Source organism: Anomaloglossus baeobatrachus, chromosome 9, assembly GCF_048569485.1.
Source record: "Anomaloglossus baeobatrachus isolate aAnoBae1 chromosome 9, aAnoBae1.hap1, whole genome shotgun sequence".
Taxonomy (NCBI): domain Eukaryota; kingdom Metazoa; phylum Chordata; class Amphibia; order Anura; family Aromobatidae; genus Anomaloglossus; species Anomaloglossus baeobatrachus.
In genome coordinates, this window is record NC_134361.1 from 471,242 (window position 1) to 498,641 (window position 27,400).

At 52.6% G+C, this 27,400-nt stretch overlaps 1 protein-coding gene across 5 annotated transcripts in view; it reads right to left on the reverse strand.

Annotated features, from left to right (window-relative positions):
• Window positions 1–27,400, reverse strand: part of SRPX2 (sushi repeat containing protein X-linked 2) — a 216,289-nt gene that overhangs the window by 146,652 nt on the left and 42,237 nt on the right. For 4 of the 5 annotated variants that reach the window (XM_075323041.1, XM_075323045.1, XM_075323043.1 and 1 more), the window contains exon 2: window positions 4,145–4,242. The exons of the other annotated variant lie outside the window; for it this stretch is intronic. In XM_075323041.1, the coding sequence (XP_075179156.1) occupies window positions 4,145–4,154 (10 nt within the window). In that variant the 5' untranslated portion in view covers window positions 4,155–4,242. The remainder of the gene's footprint in view (window positions 1–4,144; window positions 4,243–27,400) is intronic. 5 annotated transcript variants of the gene reach the window in all.

The following is a 27,400-nucleotide window of genomic DNA, read 5'->3' on the forward strand; positions in this document are numbered from 1 at the left end:
TCCTTGACATAGCCTGCCAACCCTCTCCAGAAGATAGGAATCAACACCTTCTCTGGCCAATCTAGTTCTGCCACCAGAGTTCTAAAAGCAATGGCATAAGAACTAGTGGATAACGAACCCTGAGATAGATCTAACAGTCTCAGGGCCGCATCATGGGTAACCTGCGGACCCATGAATACCGCTGTGACGGGGTGTACAGCAGAGCAAGGAGAGACAACAGGCCGAGGAACGATCCAACAGGTTTATTCACAAGAACACTGGAACAGCACACGATAAGTCCACGTAAAACAGATTCGGGGGCCCTTCCCGACAATCCTCGGACCGGATTACAAAGCAATCGTCCTTACAGTAGTCCAAAGAGTTCCACACAATCCCACGGGCCGCCACACAGGCCTAGCTCCGTCCGTGTCCACAGCCACACAGGCTGGAGCTCCTGCTCCCTTCAAGTTTCAGCTCACTCTGCCTGAATCTCCCAGGTAAGCAGAGTTTACACTAGTTGGACTCTAGGCCCACCTCCCCCTACTCCCAGGGATGGAAGTGCCTCAAGAGGATATAACCTCGCATTTTAGGGGGTGATTACCTACAACAATAGAAATGTACACAGAAGTAGTTCAAATAAGACAATGAACCCAGCTTGAAATAGGAATCTGTACAGCATATACAGTGAGAGGGTAAATTACATCTTCACAACCGCCTTAAGAGCATCAAGAAAGTCTTGATGTCTCAGAGTAACCACATCAGAGCGCTCCCATAGGGGAGTCGCCCATTCTAAGGCTTTGTCCTGAAGTAAGGAGATGATAAAGCCTACTCTGGACCTCTCCGTAGAGAAGCGAGAAGAGTTGACCTCTAGGTGTATCTGACACTGACTAATGAAACCACGACATGATCTGGCATCGCCAGAATATCTGTTTGGTAGAGCAAGTCGAGGATCATGTGCAGATGTCACCATGGTCTGAGGTTTATCCTCTATACTCTTGAGCCGTGACTCAAGTACTTGTATGTAACGGTGTAACTGCTGATATTCTGCCATAACTGCCAGACCCTTGGCTCAGTCCTAATGTTACGGGGGGCTGTCTGATAATAACCGAAAGGAGTATCAGACAGTCAGGGTCCACCGTGCAAAGACTTTGCTGCAGACTATGGCAGAGTGCAATACCTCTGTTAACTCACAGAAGGATATAATAAGAAAATAAAGCAATTCCTCCCTTACTTGGAGGGTGTGTGGAATGATCTCTGTTAATAATCACAGAGACAAAGGCAATGTGTGCGAAATGGCACCTACCTAGGTCCGCTCTTCTAGTGGTGCAAAAGAGACGAACAGCAGCGTAAGCCGCACAAAGCTCCTACCTGCGTTCGCTCCACAAGTGTGCGAGGACACGAACCACTAGATATGGCACCTGCCTAGGTCCGCTCTTCTAGTGGTGCAAAAGAGACGAACAGCAGCGTAAGCCGCACAAAGCTCCTACCTCTGTTCGCTCCCCTAGTGTGCGAGGATACGAACAACTGCCAGACGCAGTATAAGGAACGTTACCCTAGCGGCAACGTCCACCTATGAGTAGAATCACAAGGCCCAGCCAGACCATGTGCCTCAGGCACCTGCCTATGTCCGCTCCCCTAAGAGGTAAGGATACGGACAGCAGCCGAAGCTGTAAGGTATAAGAACGCTACCCTGCCGGTAGCGCTCACCTAGCATAGACAGAGGAATGCCTAGAGGAACGCGCACAGAGCGTCTACTCATATGCATGAACCAAGAGGACTGAGCACCATGCGGCGTGTGTCAGGGTCTTATATAGACTCTGTGCCTCATCCAAGATGGAGGACACCAGAGCCAATCCGCTGCCAGAACGACAGGAGTGACGTCATGCTGGCCTATCACCGAGCAAGACGTCACAAGCACATGACCAGCGACCAATCGGCATAGAAGGTGTCAGAGACATGTGACCTCGTGTCAGCGATGATGTCACCCGCACATGTGCAATGGCTCCAAGATTGGACTTAGTCTCCGGCGCTCGCACATGTGCAGTAGCAAGAAATCTGGACTTAGTCTCCAGCGCTCGCACATGTGCAGTAGCAAGAAATCTGGACTTAGTCTCCAGCGCTCGCACATGTGCAGTAGCAAGAAATCTGGACATAGTCTCCAGTGCTCGCAGCAACCGTAACAGATGCAAACCTGGGTGAGGCCCTTCGCCGTGACAATGTTACACACGTGCCTGGTATGGCTCACGTGTTCAACCTGGTTGTCCAGCAATTTTTAAACCACTATCCCGGCCTACATGGCCTTCTGCAGAGGGCATGGTGAAACGCCTGCCTGGATCCACACACTCAGATGGGCTGTAAAGGATAATAGTAGGGGGTAAAGCTGTGCTCAACTGTTATATAAGGGAGGTGCTTGAAGGAAAAAGTCTACAGATAATGCGATCAATCCCAAGCACTGAGATCCCACGAACTACACCTGAAAAGTAAAAACGCCCTACCCGTCATAGAATCCGCAGACGTTTAACTTGTCCATATTCAATGATCTCTCATAAACGCAAGACCTTGACAAAAACCTAACACAGGCCGAAACGTTGGCTTGGCTTTGCTCTATTGGTAGTGGCATTTTTTCTTTTTGCTTATAATCCACAAATAAAACACTTTTTTGCATTACTTTCTCGTCTGAGTGAGTGCTTGGGATTGATCGCATTATCATGGGCTGTAAAGGATAGGCTAGAAGGAAGCCACTCAACAAGCTGCACCCCTAGAACCCTGAAACCCTTTAACCCCTATTCAGGGATTTGGAATTACACAGGGCCCAAGGTGATCAATACCTGTGGAAGGCTGCAGTCCAAGAGAGTAGTAGTCAGGCAGGGTCAAACCATGAATTGAGGAACATGAACAGAATAGGATGGCCAGGACTTAACCAGAAAACAAGCAGAGCAAAAAATGCGGATCGGGCAACGAGGTACATAAACAGCAGGCAGATGACGTAGTCAGGAAACAAGCCGTAGTCAGCACACAAAATCACAAAGCAGAACTGGGTGGAACAGGAACCAGAAGTTCAGAACTATGTCTGGCAGTAGTCAGCAGACAGGAGGGGCCTAAAAAAGGGTGTGGTGTCTTCCCATTGGTTGTAGCTGAATGATGGTGTGGAGCCCTTCAGGTGCGGTGAAGCAGGGTACTACCCTTAGGGACTCCACGGGATGGAACGGTCGGGTCACAGGTAGGGAACCTTTGTTTTGGGATTTGCCGTGACGCCACTCTCAGAATTGCGGTCAGTGAGGACCACCACTGCAGGTTAAGGGATGCCTGGGGCTGATGGTGGGTGCAGTCAGTATAATAGCCTCCTGAGAGTGAGGCAAGCCCCAGGCCCCTGTGTATGTGTGTGGGACCACAGGTCGCAGAATGACTCAAACACAGTCCAAGTAGTCTTTTAACGTGTTTACTCACTGTTTAGAGGTCAAGGTGAGATGCCCGGGCGACACTGTGATAACCAGGTGGAACCAGGAATTCCAGGAGGCCGTTCTGAGGGTAGCTGTCCACTCGCCCTCCTTGCACTCTTTCTGTTTGGGAGGATCCCTTGCCTGAAGCGTGGTAGGACTCCTCCAGGGAAGCTGTTACTACCCTGCTCCCCTCTCTCTGGCCCGTCTGCCGGCAGCGTGGCCTTGGTGGGATGGCTTCTGGCCCTGTCCCCTTATGGGCCTGGTGATTGCTGCTTGGCTCGAGCTCTGTGTAGTCGTGGTGAGGGCATGAAGTACCCCCCCCACCTGTAGGTTAAGCAGCTCTGGATGATTTGCTGCCCGTACTGGGGATCTGTTTCCCCTTGCGTGCTCGGATACCAGGATCTCCGTACTCAGCCACCCCTCTCTCTGGATGTCTTTCAGGCCGACCCACGGTGCCCTTTCTCCCCCGCTTTCAGCTACTGCACTCCTCAGGACCTGTTTTACACGAGAGCCCCTCTGCTCCCTTCCACACACCTCAACCTCCAGCTCCCGACTTCCCTCACTTCCTCTCTGCCCTGCTTCCTAGCAACCAGCCTCGGAGCACACCCCTTGCTGGGAATTGAAAGTTAACCCCTACTGGCTACCCAAGGGTCCCCTCTAGTGATGTGGGAGACCTGGTCACTATGTGTTTGTGTGTGCACCTCATCCTGGCCTTTGGAGATTACCTGGAGGCATTGTCCCCGCATGGGTGCAATACTCTGTGGTGCCTGACCAGGTCAGGGGCGCCACATTCCCCCTTAGTTATCATCAGCACATCCTCGGGCTGCAAAGACAAGAAAAGAAAAAAAGGTAAATACAAACTTTTCCCACACAGAGGCAATTATTTACATTTAAACATACCAGGTACCATTCCACCACCAACCACCCACATGTCCGAACCCCACCCAAAAACCTCCAGGAGGTAGGTCGCCGGTCCTTTTGGTGACCAGGGCTGGGCCATCACATTCCCCAGACCTTTCCTCCAATCTTCCTCTCCTGAGGAGAGTGGTGTAAGGTAGGCCCCATAAACAGGCGTACCTGCTTCCGAGTGTTGGAGGGCAGGCCCCATAAACAGGCGTGCCCCCTTGTTGGTGCAGAGCCATGCCCCCTAACAGGCAGACTCTGTGGTTGATACCAAGGAGGCAACTTTTTACAAAGCAAAAGTTTGTGGTTAAAGCCAGTTCATAACCGGTGGTCTATTTTTTTTTTAAAGTGCACGTGAACTAGTGCAAAGAAAACATTTTAAAGAGGTCTCACAATAGTCCTTGTGGGCACATTTCACTTAAACGTTACTTAACTGTAAACAGGTTAAACATTACATTTCATACCGTCACTTTGAACTAAACTGTACTTTCTCTATAGCGTAATGGGAGCTGACCAAAGTTGCTGCGGGTTGACCTACGCAGTACTATACTGTCACCTGTCTGAGGTTGTATCCTCCCACCCGATGTATGTGTCTCAATGTGAATAATAGGTGTACTAGGTATTGATACCAGTGCGTGGTCTTCTGCTTCAGCTACATTTGGCTCTTCCAGGTTCTGAACAGGTTCTTCTGGGTCTCTTACTTCTCCAGATTGAGGGAATGTAATAACCGGAATAACTACTGCTCCATTGTATTGAGGCCAACTTGCTGGAAAATCTCCAAGTACAGTATGGATCATCTTTTCTTTTGGTTCTTGAACTGGCAAAGGGTTGGGACTTTCTTCAGGGGTTCTTAGTTGTTCAGGACATTTCTTTAAGCGATCTCTAGAAACGACAGCTGTTGTTTTTCCTCCATCCTTGCTGATACGGCATGTCTTTTCATTGCTAAGCGTCGATGGTAACACAGTATAGGGTTCTTCTTCCCAGTGATTGTCAAGTTTATGATGTCTTCTCTTTCTCTTGAGAACTATATCTCCTGGCATCAAAGGAACAGCAGGTGCTTTTCGATTGTAGGCCTTTTCTTGTTTCTCACGCTGCTGAGTCAGGCTTCGCTCCACACACTCTTGTACTTTCTTGTATTGGGCTTGGCGGTTGGAATCCCAATCAGCACCTTGTAGATGGTCTTCAGGGGTCTCAACTCCCATTTCCAGATCTACTGGCAATCTCCCTGGTCTGGCCCTCATCAGGTATGCCGGTGTGCGGTTCGTGGAACTCACAGGGATGTTGTTATACATGTCCACTAGATCGGGCAGTTTTTCCGGCCACCGACTTCGTTCTTCTAATGGGAGAGTCTTCAGAAGGTCGAGAATGATGTGGTTCATTTTCTCACACATGCCATTGGTCTGAGGATGGTAAGGTGTGGTACGGATCTTCTTGCAGCCGTAAAGGTTACAAAACTCCTTAAACACTTCAGCTTCAAAGGCTGGTCCTTGGTCAGTGAGCACTTGGTCTGGATAGCCATGTGGTCGACAGAAATGTGTCTGGAACGCTTTGGCTGCAGTCTGACCGGTCAAGTCCTTGACTGGTACTACCACCAGGAATCTGGAGTAGTGGTCAACCATAGTGAGAGCGTAGTTGTAGCCTTGTCTGCTGGGTGCCAACTTTACATGGTCCAGGGCCACGATCTCCAGGGGCCGTTTAGTTTGGATTGGCTGGAGTGGTGCTCTCTGGCTGGGCTGGTCTTTTCTTCTAAGATTGCAGGGCCCGCAGTTTCGACACCACTTCTCTAGGGCAGATCTCATGCCCACCCAGTAGAATCTTACTTTAAGTAGGGCCTCCAGTTTCTTCCAACCAAAGTGGCCTGCACCATTGTGATAGGCTTCTAGCACCATCCTCGTATCCTTCTGTGGTACAATCACTTGCCACACCTTCTCATGCGTCCTCGGGTCAATGATGCTCCTGTAAAGTTTGTCTTGATAGATGAATAATCGACCCCTCTCCTTCCATAGGTACTGTGCCTCAGGTGGGGCTCCTTTGTCAAGGCTGGCGCCAGGCTGGTTGATCAGTTTCTTTACCAAGCCTACCGCTGGATCATTTTCCTGGGTCTCCTTCCAATTGTAGTGAGGTAGTGGGTTCAGGGTCACCTCTTGGCGGTTGGCACGCAACTGCCGACACTGTTTTGCTCCATGGCGATGGAACGCTGGCAGCTCAATCTCTTCAAGATCATCTACATCTTCACCCTCGTCTGCTAGGTGAGGCATCCTGGACAGAGCATCTGCGTTGCCGTTCTTGCGGCCAGCTCGATACTTGACAGTAAAGTCATAATTCGCCAGTCGGGCTACCCAACGCTGCTCCATGGCACCCAATTTAGCAGTATCCAAGTGGGTCAGGGGGTTGTTGTCCGTGAAGACAGTGAATTTGGTGGCTGCCAGGTAGTGTTTGAACCGCTCTGTGATAGCCCATACCATGGCCAGGAACTCTAGTTTAAATGAGCTATAATTTTCTGGGTTTCTTTCAGTAGGCCTGAGCTTCCTGCTGGCGTAAGCAATCACACGCTCTTTGCCTCCCTGCACCTGTGAAAGCACTGCTCCCAGTCCCACATTACTGGCATCTGTGTACAGTACGAATGGCAGACCGTAGTCAGGGTAGGCTAGGATCTCTTCACCCGTCAAGGCCCCTTTCATTTGTCTGAAGGAGTGTTCTTCTGCTTCTCCCCAGTGAAATGGCGGGCCGGAGATCTTTCCTTTCTTCTTTGGGTGGCCTACCAGGAGCTCTTGCAAAGGCGCTGCCATTTTCGTGTAGCCCTTGATGAACCTTCTGTAGTAGCCTACCAAGCCAAGGAACTGACGTACCTCCCGAACGGTAGTAGGTGTGGGCCATTCCTGGATGACTGTGACCTTCTCTGGGTCCGGTGCTACTCCTTCTGCACTGACCACGTGACCTAGGTACTGGACCTTTGGCTTCAGTAAATGGCACTTGGATGGTTTCAGCTTCATTCCATATCGGGATAGCGCTTCAAAGACTTCAGCCAGGTGTTTCAGGTGGTCCTCGTAGGTCTTGGAGTACACGATGACATCATCCAGGTAGAGCAGGACGGTCTCAAAGTTGAGGTGCCCTAGGCAGCATTCCATAAGCCTCTGGAAGGTCCCGGGGGCATTGCAGAGTCCAAATGGCATGCTGTTGAACTCACAGAGGCCCATTGGGGTGGTGAAGGCCGTCTTCTCCCGATCTTCCTCTGCTACAGATACTTGCCAGTAGCCACTAGTAAGATCTAGGGTAGAAAAGTAGTTGGAGGTTTTTAAGGCAGCGAGGGATTCCTCTATCCTTGGCAAAGGGTAGGCATCCTTGTGTGTTATCTGATTTATCCGTCTGTAATCCACACACATCCTCATCGTGCCATCCTTCTTTCTCACCAGGACCAGGGGAGCCGCCCAGGGGCTGCAACTGTCCCTTATGACTCCTGCCTCCTTCATGTCCTTCAGCATGTCCTTTGTGCGCTGGTAATGGGCTGGTGGAATAGGCCTATGTCTTTCCTTAATGGATGACTGCCTGTGGGTATGTGATGTTGCACCCCTTTGATCCTACCAAAGTCTAGTGGGTTCTTACTAAAGACCTGCTCGTATTCCTGCACGACCCTGTAAACCCCATGTTTCTGGTAGACGGGTGTAGAGTCAGTCCCCACGTGTAGTTTCTGGCACCAGTCCTCTAACTGCTTTTGGGAGGTCTCATCCTCTGTTGAGTCAGCTTGTGTCAGGGGACCTACAGGTGTTATGGCGTCATCTGAGCATGTAAACAGTTTGGCTATGGTAGCGTACCTTGGTAGTCTGGCTTCCTCCTCCCCACAGTTCAACACTCGTACAGGCACTCGTCCCTTGTGTACATCAACTACCCCCCTGGCTGTCAGAATCGTGGGCCAGTGGTCTGAATGAGTGGGCTCTAGTACAGCCTGGTAATCTTGTCCTCTGAGACCTACCGCTGCTCTACACCACATCATCATTTCACTCCGTGGGGGTATCACAATGGGGTTAGCATCCATCACCCGTACACTACCAACCTCACCGCCAGTCTGTTTTACCTGTTGCTTCCTCAGAATGATTCGGATCTCTTTTTGCAAGGCTCTTTGCGACCTGCCCTCAGCACCTTCAACAATCTGGTGAAGCAACAACAACACTTCCCCTAGGCAATTTTCTATGACATTAGTGCCTAAAATCATTTGCGGGTTCCTTTCTCTAATATCAGTGTCCACAACAATCAGTCCTTGTCCCTTCATTTCCTGCCTTCCCACCTTTATGGTTACCTCTTTGACTCCAATCTGGCCTATAGGTTGTCCGTTGGCAGCATAGATGGTGAGGGAGGGGTCCGGGGGTCGGAGTTCGTCGTCCGACCAAAACCTACGATAAAGGACATACGGGATCGTAGTTACCTGAGAGCCGGTGTCCAATAATGCCGGGGTAGGGATCCCATCCAGGACGATGGACAGGACAGGACGTCCACCCACGTACTGATCACGGCAGCGACCTGGGCCTGATCTTCTTAATCCTGAGGACTGGCCCTCGGCCCCAGGTTTGGCTCGTTTAAAGGGCAAGCCCTTGCATAGTGACCTGCCTCCTGGCAACGACGACAGATGGGTTGTCCAGATGAGTCATAGCGATCACTGCTCCTGCCTCGGGTTGTAGGACCTCTTCTCCTCCGCATCCACGGGACGTCCTCTGGGCTGTCAGCTAGCAGGATCCGATGAGGGACTTTGGTGTCTGAGGGCAACTGCATTGCTTTCAGGATTTGTGCGACGTCCTTAGTGAGCTGTTGCACCTGGGAGGATAGTGTATTTATGGTCTCTGCTGGCGTGTTGAGTCCTTTTGCAGTTATCAGGGCCTGCGAGGAGGATTCCGCTCCTGCAGCCGTGGAACTGGCAGGCCATGCTGGTGCGACGGGGTCTGTGTCCGCAGGAGGTTGGAGTGCTTTCACTGCCCTGTCTTTCAGAATGGCAAAGTCCACGTCAGGGTGTTCCAGGGACCACAGCTTCATCTGCTTCCCATCCTCAGGAGAGCGCAGGCCTCGCAAGAATTGTTCCTTCATCATCCGGTTTCCTTCCTGATCACTGACAGGGTCCACCAGCTTGAGAGCCCGTAGTGCAGCCTGCAGCCTGAGGGCATAGTCTCTTATACTATCTTGGGGCTTCTGACGGCAGTTATAGAAGTCCGTCCTCAGCTCTCCCTCTGTGCGGTGTTCAAAAGCAGCTGCTAGTTTGGCAAAGATGGTTTCAACAGAGCCCCGGTCATCATTGGTCCAGGACTCAGCTTCCAATTCTGCTGCTCCAGTCAATTGTCCCAGCACCACAGCGGCCCTCTGCTTACCAGTCATCGCGTGCATGTCTAGCAGGGTGTTGATCTTCTTCTTAAACCCGGTCAACGTGTCTATTTTACCGGCGTATTGGGGCAGCCATTGCGCTCCTGGGACATACAGTAAGGAAACTGGCATTATGGGGGAGATTTCGGCCGGCGCAGCTGCGACCGCGGCACCGGCACCAGGCGCTGCTGCGTCCAGCGCGACGGGGGCTGGCATCGCTTGGGCTGCGTCGCCCTGACCAGGGGCATTACCTCCTGCAGCGTCCAATTTTCTTCAAAAAATCTGCGCGCTCCCTTTCCACTTCCTGGGTCAGTACGCTCTCTGAATTGTGGGGATTCTGGGGCGGCCACACCTCTTCGTGGGCGGTGCTCTTCTCCCTCGCGCGGGCTGCAGCGCGCGCTTTTGAAGATGACAATATGGCGGCGGTTCAATTTTTGCGGTCGGACCTCTGAGGCACACGGTCACCTGTCTGAACAGGTCTAGTCCAAATCCTGTTCGTGACGCCAGACCTGTGGAGCCCTTCAGGTGCGGTGCAGCAGGGTACTACCCTTAGGGACTCCACGGGATGGAACGGTCGGGTCACAGTTAGGGAACCTTCGTTTTGGGATTTGCCGTGACGCCACTCTCAGAATTGCGGTCAGTGAGGACCACCACTGCAGGTTAAGGGATGCCTGGGGCTGATGGTGGGTGCAGTCAGTATAATAGCCTCCTGAGAGTGAGGCAAGCCCCAGGCCCCTGTGTATGTGTGTGGGACCACAGGTCGCAGAATGACTCAAACACAGTCCAAGTAGTCTTTTAACGTGTTTACTCACTGTTTAGAGGTCACGGTGAGATGCCCGGGCGACACTGTGATAACCAGGTGGAACCAGGAATTCCAGGAGGCCGTTCTGAGGGTAGCTGTCCACTCGCCCTCCTTGCACTCTTTCTGTTTGGGAGGATCCCTTGCCTGAAGCGTGGTAGGACTCCTCCAGGGAAGCTGTTACTACCCTGCTCCCCTCTCTCTGGCCCGTCTGCCGGCAGCGTGGCCTTGGTGGGATGGCTTCTGGCCCTGTCCCCTTATGGGCCTGGTGATTGCTGCTTGGCTCGAGCTCTGTGTAGTCGTGGTGAGGGCATGAAGTACTCCCCCCACCTGTAGGTTAAGCAGCTCTGGATGATTTGCTGCCCGTACTGGGGATCTGTTTCCCCTTGCGTGCTCGGATACCAGGATCTCCGTACTCAGCCACCCCTCTCTCTGGATGTCTTTCAGGCCGACCCACGGTGCCCTTTCTCCCCCGCTTTCAGCTACTGCACTCCTCAGGACCTGTTTTACACGAGAGCCCCTCTGCTCCCTTCCACACACCTCAACCTCCAGCTCCCGACTTCCCTCACTTCCTCTCTGCCCTGCTTCCTAGCAACCAGCCTCGGAGCACACCCCTTGCTGGGAATTGAAAGTTAACCCCTACTGGCTACCCAAGGGTCCCCTCTAGTGATGTGGGAGACCTGGTCACTATGTGTTTGTGTGTGCACCTCATCCTGGCCTTTGGAGATTACCTGGAGGCATTGTCCCCGCATGGGTGCAATACTCTGTGGTGCCTGACCAGGTCAGGGGCGCCACATTGGTACTTCAGCTGTGAGACAACCACCACCTACAGTCAGCCAGTGGTACTGCAGATCTCAAGGTAACCCAGCCCAGTGGCGTAGTGGAACATGCGGCCACCGGCGCCGCTGGCATCGACTCCTCTCCCATCACCAGCACTATCTACGAAAGGAACACGGTGTCACCTGGTGATCGGAGTACAAGTTGCTGGAGCGGACTCTGGTGGTGACGTAACAGCCGTGTGCGACAATGATGCAAGCCTGGCTGCGGCCCTTCGCCAGGGCAATGTGAGACACATGCCTTGTATGGCTCACGTATTGAACCTGGTTGTCCAGCAATTTTTAAACCACTATCCCGGCCTACATGGCCTTCTGCAGAAGGTACGCTTGCTATGTGCTAACTTCCACCGTTCACACCCCGCAGCTGAACAACTTGCATTGCTCCAGGAGAAGTCTTTCGGTCTGCCAGTTCACCGCCTGAAATGCGATTTGCAGACACGTTTGAATTTGAATCTGCACATGTTGTAGCGTCTGTGGCAGCACCGGCGAGCCCTGCTGCAATACGTTATGACTATGCAATACGCTAGCCTGGGCTAACGAGATCCAGAGGTGGGGCAGATCACGCTGCTGGAGTGGTGTCAGATCAAGGACCTATGCACCCTTCTTCACAGTTTACAAATGGCGACGAAGATGTTTAGCACTGACGATGCCATTATCATTATGACAATTCCGGTCATCTACATGCTGGGGCACACGCTAAACATTATTCAGAGTCAGGTGGTGGGACAAGAGGAATGGGAGGAAGTACGGAAGGAGTCATATGCGGAAGGGATAACAAGATCTACAAGGTCCACACGTTCAGCAGCACAAAGGCGGCAGGCATGGGACGGTGGGGGAGAGGGATTAACAAGGGCGCATAGTATCAGCCAAACTGTTGAGGAAGGTGCAGGAGACCAGGAAGAAATGGAGGACGAACTGGCGATGGGCATAGAAGACGGAGCAGATGAGGAAGAGCTTGATCACATTTCTGTTGTGCGAGGTCGGGGGGAGAGGGCAGGGGAAGGAAGAATGATTCTCACCTCTCTGCCACCAACACAGCAAGGACTTGGTCCTCCTGGATACGCAAGACACATGAGCGCCATGTTGCTGCACTACCTACAACATGACCCTCAGATTGTACTAATTCGAAGTAATGCTGACTACTGGGTTGCCACACTGTTAGATCCCCGGTACAAGACAAAATTTGGCAAAATAAGTCCTGCCGTAGAAATGGACGCACGTATGCAGGAGTATCAGCAGAAGCTGGTACGCAATCTTAGATCTGCTTTTCCACTAAACACCAGTGCTGCACAGAGTGAATCTTAACGCTTTATCATGGCTAGGAGGAAATGGTCTTTTACTTGTCCACATCTGAGGGACCGAGGGCTGGCTGCTGTGCTGAGATGGCGTTGAGTACGGTGTCCCTGCAGAGTTGCAAATTTGGTCATACAAAATGAGTGGAAAAAGGCCAGATGCTGGTGGAAAGGGGAACAGGTGTGTTGGAAAGAAGAAAAAAGTTTGTGTCCATGGGTTTGGTGGTTAAGCAACAGTAACATCTGCTGAAGAAATGTCGCGGGCGGGGAGGAGGGTGTCAGCACACTACGCTCACCCCCTTCTGCTCGGGTCCGGCGGCTGCTGCTCAGTGGTGGCTCGAGCGGTGGGCCGGATCCCGGGGGTTTCTCGAGCGGCACTCCTCGCACGTGAGTGAAAGGGGATTGTTGGGTGTGGGGATGATTATTGTCCGTGACGCCACCCACGGTTGTGGTGATTTCACCACCGCTGCTCAGTACAGGGGTCCCGGGGATGGTGATGCGGAGCAGCCAGGTGTTGTGTTGCCCCTCCGTGGGTAGGGGTTGGTGATCCCGGGGCCCGGTGATGGTTTGTGGGGTGCAGGGCCTGGTGGGCACAGGGACGCGGGGGCAGCACTGTGCCTTGCGGCACTGTGGTACTCACTCAGCCTGAGACGTGACACAGTTTGTACGGTAAACCAACGGCTGGATAGACGGTCCCACGGACAGCTGCACTTGCTCTCCCGGTAGGTGACGGTGATGTCCCTTTTCCTTGCACCTTGATGTACTTGTTGGTTGCGATGGGTCCCCACCGGTAACCCGCTCCCCGGCTTCAAGCTGGACCGGGGGAGCTCTACTCTTTGCCCGCAGGCGCTGGCCTAAGAAACGGGTGCCTTGGCGGTGGCGGTGTCTCTTCTATACTGGCTGGGCTGTTGCCTTCAATCGGGACTTTGTTGTTGGGGGATCTACGTCCCCTTCACTGACGGATTTGGCAAATTTGGCGACTCCTAGCCTTGCCGGGGTCCGAGAGGCCCCTGCCCTGGTGCTGACTGTCCTTCGGAACACTGCTCCAGACCGCCGGGCACACAGCCAACGGGGTCCTTCCAGGAACTTCCAAACGGTCCCCCTCCAGACAGTCACCGCCGTTGCTGACCTTGCTGAGCTGGCCCTACACAAAGCTGGACCCTTCAGGCTTTCCTTCTTTCTTGTCACCTCACTTGCTTTCCTCCTTTTCCACTTCTCTACTCTCACTTTCACTTAGTTGTTTACTCAAGCTCGTCCCTGAGCTGACTGCACTCGAGCCCTGCCTGGGCTAATCTGCCTGGTTTCTCCCGCCTCCAGAGCTGTGACCTCCTCGGTGGGCGGAGCCAACCGCCTGGCCCACCCCCTGGTGTGAATCATCAGCCTCTGGAGGAAGGCAACAAGGATTTCTGGTTAGCTGTGGTGTTCCTACCTGGGATGTAAGGTGTGGTGGTGTGTGACCTGTGTCCCCTGGCTTGCCCAGGGCGACACATTCCCCCTTAGCAAAATGCAGACCGTCCGCGGGCTGCCGTCCAACACCGGTTTTATTTTTCTGAAAAAGATAACATAATGATATAACATATTTACATTTTTAATAATAACTCTTCCCAAGACGGGAGGCACATTTCTTTTAACGTTGCATACGGTTTACGGTTACGGTTTCCGCTCTCTCCCACCCACGCAACCTGGCCCTGATGCTGCCCCTAAAGCCCAGGCAGCACCCCTTGACCCACAGTCCAGCACAAGTTACCTGAGCGGGATCTGTCCTTCCCTCCAGAGGGTAGCCACCGGTTCCTTTGGTGGCTGGGCCCTAGCCTGCTCTGCTCAGGGCCCTCCCTCCAACCTGCCTCTCCGGAGGCGGCACTGCGGAAAACGGTAACGGTAAACAACATATTTACAAGCCACTTAACGTTTGTGGTTGCCCTGCAAGTTCACGGGCTTGTCCATGGATAGTTCCCATGCAAAACTTTTTAACGGTCCCCACGGGGACAACAGTGCCGGCTCCAGCCGGTTGCAATCACAAAGCAAATCAGGTTAAACTTCGGTAATCATCATTTTTCATTCTTTCAAAACTTTTCAAACAACAAACTTAAACTCAGCGGTGGTCCCAACGGGGACTGCTGCAGCGGGCATCCGCTGCCCTACTCCGGATATTCAGCTAACGCAGCTCCATCCCCCTCCACCAGCATATCCAACATGCACTGACATGCCTGCGGTGACAGGGGCACCCGGTACCCATTTCCACCGGTACACGGGGCATGGACGACCACTGGGGCTCCTACATAGTGGGAACGCTCACTTGCTCCTTCAACTGCAACAGGGGACCCGGAGCTGGGGCAGGAGTCGTCATCTCTCGTTTCTGCGTCAGGCTGCCTCCCGGCCTCCAACATTCAGCACTTCAGCCCCTTCTGCGGTAGCACGGAGCAGCAGATTAGGCGAGCTGACATTAAGGCGCCTCATAAGTAACGGCAAGGGTGATGCATAGGCCGAGACTAGGCCGGGCCCCTCAGCCGCAGCGGCCGGTCCTGGTAGGACATAGGGACGTGGGTCACCAGTCGGCTCCGCTACATCCATTCCCCCTCCGTACCTCGGGGCAGTTGTAAGCAGCTCCTCCACCTCGTTGGTCCACTGCTCCATCATCCGGAAGATCTGATCCTGCTGACGCTGGTGAAATTGCATCACCCGGGCCTTCATCCAGGCCACGGTCTCGGGCTCACGGTCTGGCACAGTCTCTACTGGGACTTCTGGCACCATGCTGTTAAGGGGCCGCGGTTCTAGCGGTTCCCCCTGGTATACTTCAGGGACGTCCCGGACGTCTGCAGCCGGCTGGTCCGCCGGAGCGGCTGGGCAGGGTATCACTACCGGTTGGGCAGGTAGCGGGCCTAATGGCGGGGCGGCAGCAACTATCACGGGTAGCGGGGAGAGAGGCAGGGTGAGCGGAAGCCGGCCGGGCCCCTCAGCTCTAACGGCCGATCCCTCAGGAATACAGGGGCGTGGGTCGCTTACCCGCTCCTCCAACTCCTCTTCAGCCTCGCGTCTCCACATAGCAGCCACCACGTCCGCCATGTCGGTCTCCCACTCCTCCAGGAGGAGTTGCATATGAGCCTGCAGACGATTACTCAGCGGGACGGTCCGGTCCCTCAACCACGTCGCCGTGCCGGGCGCGGGGGCTTCCTCGTTGGGTTGTACATCTTGGCAATCGTGCCTTCCAGGAACCCGGTATTGCTGCAGAGTCCTGGCGTCCCTGCTTCTATAGCTGCAGCTACATGCGTCCAGCCGCCATCGCGTCCCCCTTAGCTCTTTCCCGGCCCCTCCACTCTCGGGGCGGGGTTTTGGCCTTCGCGCCTCTACTGCTCGAGAAGACGCTCGAGCGGGAACTTTTCGCGCCAAAGATGGCGGCTTCTGAAATTTTTCTGCCGGATACCTCCGGCGGTAACAAGGCGCACCTCTACCAGACGGCAGAGCGGTAAGATCCTGTTCGTGACGCCAAGTTGTCGCGGGCGGGGAGGAGGGTGTCAGCACACTACGCTCACCCCCTTCTGCTCGGGTCCGGCGGCTGCTGCTCAGTGGTGGCTCGAGCGGTGGGCCGGATCCCGGGGGTTTCTCGAGCGGCACTCCTCGCCCGTGAGTGAAAGGGGATTGTTGGGTGTGGGGATGATTATTGTCCGTGACGCCACCCACGGTTGTGGTGATTTCACCACCGCTGCTCAGTACAGGGGTCCCGGGGATGGTGATGCGGAGCAGCCAGGTGTTGTGTTGCCCCTCCGTGGGTAGGGGTTGGTGATCCCGGGGCCCGGTGATGGTTTGTGGGGTGCAGGGCCTGGTGGGCGCAGGGACGCGGGGGCAGCGCTGTGCCTTGCGGCACTGTGGTACTCTCTCAGCCTGAGACGTGACACAGTTTGTACGGTAAACCAACGGCTGGATAGACGGTCCCACGGACGGCTGCACTTGCTCTCCCGGTAGGTGACGGTGATGTCCCTTTTCCTTGCACCTTGATGTACTTGTTGGTTGCGATGGGTCCCCACCGGTAACCCGCTCCCCGGCTTCAAGCTGGACCGGGGGAGCTCTACTCTTTGCCCGCAGGCGCTGGCCCTAAGAAACGGGTGCCTTGGCGGTGGCGGTGTCTCTTCTATACTGGCTGGGCTGTTGCCTTCAATCGGGACTTTGTTGTTGGGGGATCTACGTCCCCTTCACTGACGGATTTGGCAAATTTGGCGACTCCTAGCCTTGCCGGGGTCCGAGAGGCCCCTGCCCTGGTGCTGACTGTCCTTCGGAACACTGCTCCAGACCGCCGGGCACACAGCCAACGGGGTCCTTCCAGGAACTTCCAAACGGTCCCCCTCCAGACAGTCACCGCCGTTGCTGACCTTGCTGACCTGGCCCTACACAAAGCTGGACCCTTCAGGCTTTCCTTCTTTCTTGTCACCTCACTTGCTTTCCTCCTTTTCCACTTCTCTACTCTCACTTTCACTTAGTTGTTTACTCAAGCTCGTCCCTGAGCTGACTGCACTCGAGCCCTGTCTGGGCTAATCTGCCTGGTTTCTCCCGCCTCCAGAGCTGTGACCTCCTCGGTGGGCGGAGCCAACCGCCTGGCCCACCCCCTGGTGTGAATCATCAGCCTCTGGAGGAAGGCAACAAGGATTTCTGGTTAGCTGTGGTGTTCCTACCTGGGATGTAAGGTGTGGTGGTGTGTGACCTGTGTCCCCTGGCTTGCCCAGGGCGACACAGAAACACCATCTGTTGCAGGGGGACTGGAAGCTTAGGATAAGGTGGTATATATCACAATCACCAGTCGGGGACCACCGTGCTCCTAGATGGAAAAGGAGATGCTGGCAACATGAAGTTTAGGCGGAGGATACAGAGCTGGGTGGCACTGAAACTAATAGTAGCCTGAACCGAGTTAGACTACACTTGGATCTGGAGACTGGGAACCCTGTTAGCGTCACAGGTTCCACACACCCAGCCCAGGACCTCGCTGTTAATAACACAGGGGCCATTGGGTACGCTGTCTGTGTGCGTAAGGGCCACACCTGTGGACAGCAGGCGCATCAGCAGCAGCAGGCCTGTTAATGCCACTGGGCAGCACTAGCAGGACTGGTAGGACAGGAGCTGGTCTTAACCGTTCTGCGTTACCAAGTGTGGTGGCGTCCTGCACCGACACCCTATCCCTGTCTACCTCTGGCCTAAAGCCACAATGGGTTCAACACATGGAGGTGTGCTCTGTCTGAGCATAATAGAAGACTGTGCACCTCCATATTGTCTCCAGCCCCTTTTATAACCTGGGTCCGCCCCAACTCAGGGTGGACCACAATGCACCTCCAGGAGGCAATAGCAGAGTGCCACATCATCAGTGATCCGTCCTGCACTCTGTCTGCTGCCGCTATTCCATCCGATGATCGCTGAATCTTCCCGGTAACCAGCACTACCAGCAGTGATGCAGGACCTATCATGACGTCAAAATAGCCATGTGACCAGTCACGTGTCTATTATCTCATTGGCTACAGACTGGTCACATGACTATGACGCCGACATGCTAGGACCGGTCATTGCATCTCTCTGTTACGCTCCAGCGATCCCACCAGCAACCTGACCTGGCTACACGGGTTGCTGGTGAGCTGTCAAACAGGCAGATCTCACCAGCAACCAGTGACCAGCCCCCAGCCAGCAGCGCCGTGTGGAAGCGATGCTGCGCTTGGTAACTAAGGTAAATATCGGGTAACCAACCCGATATTTACCTTGGTTACCAGAGCACACCGCTTAGCGCTGGCTCCATGAATTCCTAGCCAGAGTACACATCGGGTTAATTACCCGATGTGTAGTCTGGCTATGTGTGCACGTAGCAGGGAGCCGGCACTGACAACGTGACAGCGGCGGACGCTGGTAACGAAGGTAAACATCGGGTAACCAAGGAAAGGGCTTCTTGGTTACCCGATGTTTACCGTGGTTACCAGCGTCCGCAGAAGCCGGCTCCTGACCGGTGACACAGCCAGTCAATAACGGAGATCACCGTTGCCATGGCAACGCGCTTGGTAGCGGTGACGGGGATGTCCCGCTACCAGCACGCAGCGGCACCGGAATCACGTGATCGAAGCACCGTTGCTATGGCAACCCGTGCCACCGCTTAGAACCGGGAGCCTGTGGTCACTCTCACAGAGTGATTTCTGCACGGAGCACAGCGTCCTTTCTCCCATGCACTGCTGTCTGATGGAGCAGACAGAGCTGCATGTGTTGAAGGAGAAAGAAGACAGAAGAGCAGGATCGTGGAGAGCTGACAGGGGGTAATAAACATGGAGTCTCTAAGTGTGTCTGTGTATTTATTTCTATTAAAGTATTTTTTCTCTGTTTTTGTTTTTTTTTTTAACCCTTTATTGGAGATTCTTAATGGCTGGGTCAAACGTGCCTGATATTAAGAATCTCTGGATTAATACTAGCTAGTAAAACATAGCTAGTATTAACTCATTATTACCCTGCAAGCCACCCGGCTTCAGGGCTGCTGGAAGAGTTGGATACAGCGCCAGAAGATGGCGATTCTATGAGAGCGCCATTTTCTGGGGCGGCTGCGGACTGCAATTCGCAGCAGAGGGGCTCAGAAACCTCAGGCTAACCTGTGCTGCGGATCCAATCCCCAGCTGCATAGTTGTACCCAGCTGGACACAAAAATGGGGCGAAGCCCACGACGTTTTTTTTTAAATTATTTCATGAAATTCATGAAATAATTAAAAAAAGGGCTTCCCTATATTTTTAGTTCACAGCTGGGTACAAATAGGCAGCTGGGGGTTGGGGGCAGCCGTACCTGCCTGCTGTACCTGGCTAGCATACAAAAATATGGCGAAGCCCACGTCATTTTTTTTTTTAGTTTTTTGGCAAAAAAAATGCTTCCCTGGAATTTCCATTGCCAGTGAAGGTAACACCAAGCAGTGGGGGTTAGCAGCCACTAGCTGCTTGGATTACCCTCAGCTAGCAATACAAAAATTGCAGCGGGAGCCCATATATATTCTTTTTAATTATTTATTTAAATAACTAAAAAAAAAAAAGGGCTTCCCTGTATTTTGATTGCCTGACATGACAGTGCTGTAAAAATAAATAATTAAAAAAAGGACATTGCACTTCCCGATATTTTTTATTCTCAGCGCAGATAAAGCAGACAGCTACTGGTTGCCACCCCCATCTGCCTGGCGTTACCTTGGCTGGCAATCAAAATACAGGGAAGCCCATTAATTTTTTTTATTTAAAAAAATAGTTTAAAAAAACAATGATGTGGGGTCTCCCCATTTTTGATAGCCAGCTAGGGTAAAGCAGAAGGCTGTAGGCTGAAAACCACAGCTGGCAGCTTTACCGTGGTTGGGGATCCAATGTGGAGGTCACCCCAGGCTCTTTTTTATAATTATTTTATAAATAATAATAATTACAAAAAAAAAAAGTAGGGCCCCCCCCAAATTGGATCACCAGCCAAGGTAAAGCGGACAGCTGTGCTTTGGTGTTCTCAGGGTGCAAAGGTCCATAGTTATTGGCCCTTCACAGCCTAAAAATAGCAGGCCGCAGGCGCCCCAGAATTGGCGCATCCACTAGATGCGCCAATCCTGGCGCTTCACCCCAGCTCATCCCGTGCCCTGGTGCAGTGGCAAACGGGGTAATAAATGGGGTTGATACTAGCTGTAAGGTCACCTGACATCAAGCCCAGCAGTTTGTGATGTCATGGCGTCTATCAGATACCCGACATCACAAACTGTCAGTACTAACAAAACAAATAGACGAAAAAAAATGTATTTGAAAAAACACTCCCCAAAACATTCCCTCTTTCACCAATTTATTGTAAGGAAAATAAATAAAGGGGTCCCACGATGACTCTGGACCGTCTAGAATATGGGGGGACACGCTCAGGGAACGTATCCCCCATTTTCTAGGAGTGCAGACCCTCCATGTGAGGAGTGTGGGTGCAATGAATCTGCTCCCACTCTCCTCGGGTCCTCAGCAGCAGAGTCCATGTTGTAACTGTTGCTACCAAAGCTGCAATGCCCTGATCATGAGGTAAGGGCATGCCTAATCAGGAGAACTATTCTACATTTCCAAATATTGGTATTTGCTGATATTATTGCTATTCCACCTACTATATATTGGGGATAGGATCTTGGAGATGGAATACCCCTTTAAGTCCAGTTATCCAGCTGAATGAATACTAAACAACAGAGCTCGCTATTTAGACATGTTTTCTTGTGGCGTATAACGGACTCTCATGTTTGGTAGTCGTTCAGCAGGGCAACTATAAAAGCAAATCCCTCCATTTGGAAATGTAGTATAGCTCTCCTGATCAACTATGTTCCTTACCTCATGAGCAGGGCATTGCAGTAGCTTACTGATGCATGGTTACCACCACTCACTGTGTCTGAACACAGGAAGCTGAGCTGACAGCCGCTCTGTGCATGCGGCAGCATCTATTGTGAAGGAGGGGGCCGCGGGGGATCAACGCTGCACAGGTACCGTGGGACACCGGGGAACACCGGTGGGGTTATAGGGGGTGACCCGGCAGGGCCTGGGAAGGAGTTTTCTGTCGCATGTGTCATGGCACATGCGACAGAAATCAGAGGAGTAGGGTGAATTCCATTTCCGTTCCGTAGATGGTCCGTATGTCATCTGTTTGTCATCCGTGTGCCTTCCGTTTTTTTTGGCGTACTGCCAAAAAACTGAAGGAGGGAAAATACATACATCTACCCAGGATCCATAGCTTCATCCTACATGAGGCGGTCACATGTTCACTCCAGTGCCATTTTCTACTGCTTTTGTGATTTTCCTGTGCTTGTACACTTCATATCAGTCTTTTCTGTAATTATAATGGCAGAAAGACACACAATGTCCCACTCTCCTGCATTTTGTAATTTTGCACCCTTTGGTGCCTTTCATGTGGCACTAAGTGGTGCTTAGCCTTGTATTTACCAAAATAAATAAATAAATTTTAAAAAAAAATGACATGGGGTTCCCCCTATTTTGTAGCCAGCTAGGGTAAAGCAGACGGCTGCAGCCTGCAGACCACAGCTGGCAGCTTCACCTTGGCTGGTAATCCAAAACTGAGGGCACCCCACGCTGTTATTTTAAATTAAATAAATAATTAAAAAAAAAAACAACACGTAGGGGTCCCCCCAAAATTGGACCACCAGCCAAGGTAAAGCAGACAGCTGGGGTCTGATATTCTCAGACTAGGGAGGTCCACTGTTATTGGACACTCCCCAGCCTAAAAATAGCAGGCCGCAGCCGCCCCAGAAGTGGTGCATCCATTAGATGCGCCAATCCTGGAGCTTCGCCCCAGCTCATCCCGTGCCCTGGTGCGGTGGCAAACGGGGTAATATATGGGGTAAATACCATATGTGTAATGTCACCTGGCATCAAGCCCTGGGGTTGGTGAGGTCAGGCGTCTATCAGATACCCGACATCACCAACCCAGTCAGTAATAAAAAAAAAAAAAATAGACGACAAACACATTATTATTTGAAAAAACACTGCCCAACACATTGCCTCTTTCACCAATTTATTAGAAAGAAAAACAAATCCAGGTCTGCTGTACTCCAAGCGGTTCCCATGACGATCCATACCATAGTCACTGTCCTAGTCAATGAAGAACAGAATGTTCCCCATTGGCTGGGAGAGCAATGCAGTGACATGAGCTAACATCAATAGGTCAGCCCAGGTCACTGCAGGGCATGACAAGTGCTGCTGTCAGGAGCGAGGTACATTACCTGCGCTGATCTCCTGCACTGCTGATACTGCACACTGACTTCAATCACCTTCACAGCCAAGTATCGCGAGCGGCCCGTGACGTCACCGCTAGTGACAGTCTCGGGCCGCAGTGACAGATGTGAAGCGGGAGCAATGGAGGACAGTGTCAGCGCTGAGGTCGGGAGGGCAGGACTTCATCACCGCAGGTAAGCCGAGCGGGGCCATGTGTGCAGTGCGAGGTGGGCGGAGCCTAGCGAGGTAATGTGTGCGGGTGCGAGGTGGGCGGAGCCTAGTGAGGTAATGTGTGCGGGTGCGAGGTGGGCGGAGCCTAGCGAGGCTATGTGTGCGGTGCGAGGTGGGCGGTGCCTATCAGGGTAATGTGTGCGGTGAGAGGTGGGCGGAGCCTAGCGGGGTAATGTGTGCGGGTGCGAGGTGGGCGGAGCCTAGCGGGGTAATGTGTGCGGTGCGAGGTGGGCGGAACCTAGCGGGGCCATGTGTGCAGGCGGCGGAGTGCAAAGTGGGTGGAGCTTAGCTGGGCCATGTGGCGCTGAGGACGTCAGTGCCGGGGACTGCATGGCTGGGGACAGGTGAGTGTGAGTGTGTGTGTGTGTACGTACGTGCTGAGTGCAGGAGGGGGCGGAGTGAGCTGAGCGGGGAAGTGTCGGCTCCCTGCACGCGTAACCAGGGTAAATATCGGGTTACTAACCAAAGCGCTTTGCTTGGATACCCGATGTTTATCCTGGTTACCAGCTTACCGCAGGCTGCCAGCAATGGCTCCCTGCACACTGTAGCTGTAAAAAGCCCTGCTTTTGCTGCTAGAACCGTTCTCGAATGTAACTCGAACTGTCGAGCTTTTAGCAAAAAGCTTGAGTTCTAGTTCGATCTAGAACACCCCCCAAAATCACTCAAACCGCGAACTGGCGAACCTCGAACTGCGCTCAACTCTAGTCCCTGGGTAGTAGGGCGATACGAGAGCTGTCCTAATGTAGAAGGGCTACACGATTACTGTCCCTGGGTAGTAGGGCTATACGACAGCTGTCCCTCAGTAGTAGGGCTATACGACAGCTGTCCCTCGGTAGTAGGGCTATACGACAGCTATCCCTCGGTAGTAGGGCCAAACGACAGCTGTCCCTCGGTAGTAGGGCCAAACGACAGCTGTCCCTCGGTAGTAGGGCTATACAACAGCTGTCTCTCGGTAGTAGGGCTATACGACAGCTAGCCCTGGGTAGTAGGGTTATAAGACAGCTGTCCCTGGGTTGTAGGACTATTTGAGGGCAGTACCTGGGTAGTAAGGCTACACAAGAGCTGTCCCTGGGTAGTAGGGCTATATAAGAGCTGCCCCTGGGTAGTAGGGCTATGCAAGAGCTGTCCCTAGGTAGTAGGGCTATACGACAGCTGTCCCTTGGTAGTAGGGCTGTATGATGGCTGTCCTTGGGTAGTAAGTCTATACAAGAGTTGTCCCTGGGTAGTAAGGCCACACGAGAGCTGTCCCTAGGTAGTAGGGCTATACGACAGCTGTCCCTCAGTAGTAGGGCTATACGACAGCTGTCCCTCAGTAGTAGGGCTATACGACAGCTGTCCCTCGGTAGTAGGGCTATACGACAGCTGTCCCTCGGTAGTAGGGCTATACGACAGCTGTCCCGTGGTAGTAGGGCTATACGACAGCTGTCCCTCGGTAGTAGGGCTATACGACAGCTGTCCCTCGGTAGTAGGGCTATACGACAGCTGTCCCTCGGTAGTAGGGCTATACGACAGCTGTCCCTCAGTAGTAGGGCTATACGACAGCTGTCCCTAGGTAGTAGGGCTATACGACAGCTGTCCCTCGGTAGTAGGGCTATACGACAGCTGTCCCGCGGTAGTAGGGCTATACGACAGCTCTCTCTCAGTAGTAGGGCTATACGACAGCTCTCCCTCGGTAGTAGCTCTATACGACAGCTGTTCCTCGGTAGTAGCTCTATACGACAGCTGTCCCTCGGTAGTAGCTCTATACGACAGCTGCCCCTCGGTAGTAGGGCTATAGACAGCTATCCCTGGGTAGTAAGGCCACACAAGAGCTGTCCCTGGGTAGTAGGGCTATGCGAGAGCTATCCCTGGGTAGTAGGGCTATATGACAGCTGTACCTCAGTAGCAGGGCTATACGACAACTGTCCCTCGGTAGTAGGGCTATACGATAGCTGTCCCTCGGTAGTAGGGCTATGCGACAGCTAGCCCTGGGTTGTAGGACTATTCGAGAGCTGTTGCTGTGTAGTAGGGCTACACAAGAGCTGTCCCTGGGTAGTAGGGCTATATAAGAGCTGTCACTGGGTAGTAGGGCTATACGACAGCTGTCCCTCGGTAGTAGGGCTGTATGATAACTGTTCTTGGGTAGTTAGTCTATACGATAGTTGTCCCTGGGTAGTAGAACTATACGAGAGCTGTCCCTGGGTAGTAGGGCTATACAAAAGCTGTCCCTAGGTAGTAGGGCAATACAAGAGCTGTCCCTAGGTAGTAGGGCTATACGAGAACTGTCCTTGGGTAGTATGGTAAGAACACTGTACATGGGTCATAGGGCTATAAAAAAAGATGTTCCTCGGTAGTAGGGCTATACAAGAGCTGTACCTGGGTAGTAGGGCTATATGCCAGCTGTCCCTAGGTAAAAGAGCTAGACGACAGCTGTCCCTGGGTAGTAGAACTATAAGAGAGCTATTCCTGGGTAGTATGGCGATGAGCACTGTCCTTGGGTCGTAGGGCCATACAAGAGATGTGCTTGAGTAGTAGGGCTATATAAGAGGCATCCCTATACGTGATCTGTCCCTGAGTAGTAGGGCTATATGACAGCTGTCTCTGGGTAGTAGAGTTATACGAGAGCTGTCCCTTGGTAGAAGGGCTATACAAGAGCTGTTTCCGGCAAGTAGGGTTACACAACAGCTGTCCCTGGTTAGTAGGGTTATACGAGAGCTGTCCCTGGTTAGTAGGGTTATTCAAGAGCTGTCCCTGGGTAGTAGGGTTATACGTGAGCTGTCGCTGGGTAGTAGGGCTGTAAGAGAGCTGTATTTGGTGACACTCGCTTGGTTACTAGATTAAGGCACACAGGAACGGTTTTCAATTTAAACAGTCCAGTTGGTTTATTCACACACAGGAAACAGCACTGCAGCAACATAAATACCTTCTTGCAGCTCCAAGGTAACACAAACATAAGCCTTCCTTCGGTTTTACAGAAATATATGGCATACACTCCGTTTCATCCACGGCTATGTCCGCACAGCTTCAGATACAATTCCCACACAGCAGTATCCCAGCAGAGGTATAGTATTGTCCACTCACTGACCTCGGTCAGTATACAACCCACCTTTTGTGAGGTTACCTTTCTGAAGCTTGAGCAAGGCTCCACACATTGACTACTGTCAGCATTCACGTTTAGGAAATTGCCTAAATTGAATCACCGACCAGGAACTGTGTCTTGTTCTACACACTGAATCCTGGCAGTCCAGATCCTCACAAGGCCAGCTGCTCCTAAAGCCAGAGCGACCACAGGCTCCATACACACCTGGCCTCCTAACCAGTGTGTCTTCAGGAAAGATTGCAGCCAGCTTTAAACCTACATGGCCTCCTCACAGAGTGCCTTGAGGAAGGAAACTGCTTCCACGCATCCATGTGACCAAACAATCTCAAATATCAGACTAGGCACACCCATGGATGGAGGTATGTTAACAGCCAGAGCCGCACAGCTCTGACAATTCGTACACATGGCCCATACAACATTTAACAAGACATGTGGAACTGCAAGTCCCATAAAAAATGTTTCAGGTTTTACATTGCAGAGGACCTCCTCCACTGCGACACATAGCGACCATTTACAGTCATATGAAAAAGTTTGGGCACCCCTATTAGTGTTAACCTTTTTTCTTTATAACAATTTGGGTTTTTGCTATTTCAGTTTCATACATCTAATAACTGATGGACTGAGTAATATTTCTAGATTGGAATGAGGTTTATTGTACTAACAGAAAATGTGCAATCCGCATTTAAACAAAATTTGACCGGTGCAAACGTATGGGCACCTCAACATAAAAGTGACATTAATATTTTGTAGATCCTCCTTTTGCAGAAATCCCAGCCTCTAGTCGCTTCCTGTAGCTGTTAATGAGTTCCTGGATCCTGGATGAAGGTAGATTTGACCATTCCTGTTTACAAAACAATTCCAGTTTAGTTAAGTTTGATGGTCGCCGAGCATGGACAGCCGCTTCACATCATCCCACAGATGTTCAATGATATTCAGGTCTGGGGACTGGGATGGCCATTCCAGAACATTGTAATTGTTCCTCTGCATGAATGCCTGAGTAGATTTGGAGCAGTGTTTTGGATCATTGTCTTGCTGAAATATCCATCCCCTGCGTAACTTCAACTTTGTCACTGATTCTTGCACATTATTGTCAAGAATCTGCTGATACTGAGTTGAATCCATGCGACCCTCAACTTTAACAAGATTCCGGGTGCCGGCATTGACCACACAGCCCCAAAGCATGATGGAACCTCCACCAAATTTTACTGTGGGTAGCAAGTGCTTTTTTTGGAATGCCGTATTTTTTCCAGCACCCATGACAGCACCACGAGAAAGGGGATCCGCCCTTCAAGGACAGGAAACCTCCAGGATAAAAGGGGGCGGTACCTCTCCCCGCATCAGTTGGTTTCCTGTCCTTGAACAGGGGGCGTCCAGGGATCCACTAGATCCAGGATGGTCCTGATGGGCCGAAGATTCAAATCCGGCGCCCGGCCGGCTCTGGCAGCGGCATGGGTCCTGCTGCGGTCGGCTGAGGTGCCGTGGAGCTGCCGCAGCGGACCCACGGTGGTCAGGCCTGCGTGCGGCACACCATTCTTCGGTGACGCCAGGACGGATTGCAGGCGCGAGGACGTGGTGGTGTGGAGCCTGCGAGGACCAGGTAAGGGCTGGTCGGCCGCAAGTGCTCTCCCGCCGCAACAAACCCACAGGGGTTCCGTCTGCGCGTGGGCTCCCTCCCTCCCCCCCTCTCCTTACCAACGGCGCCAGGGGCTGGGATGGAGGTGGCTGCTGCTGCGCTTCCCTGCGGTGGCGTCCTCGTGGCTGCAGGCCCACGGGGGATGTGC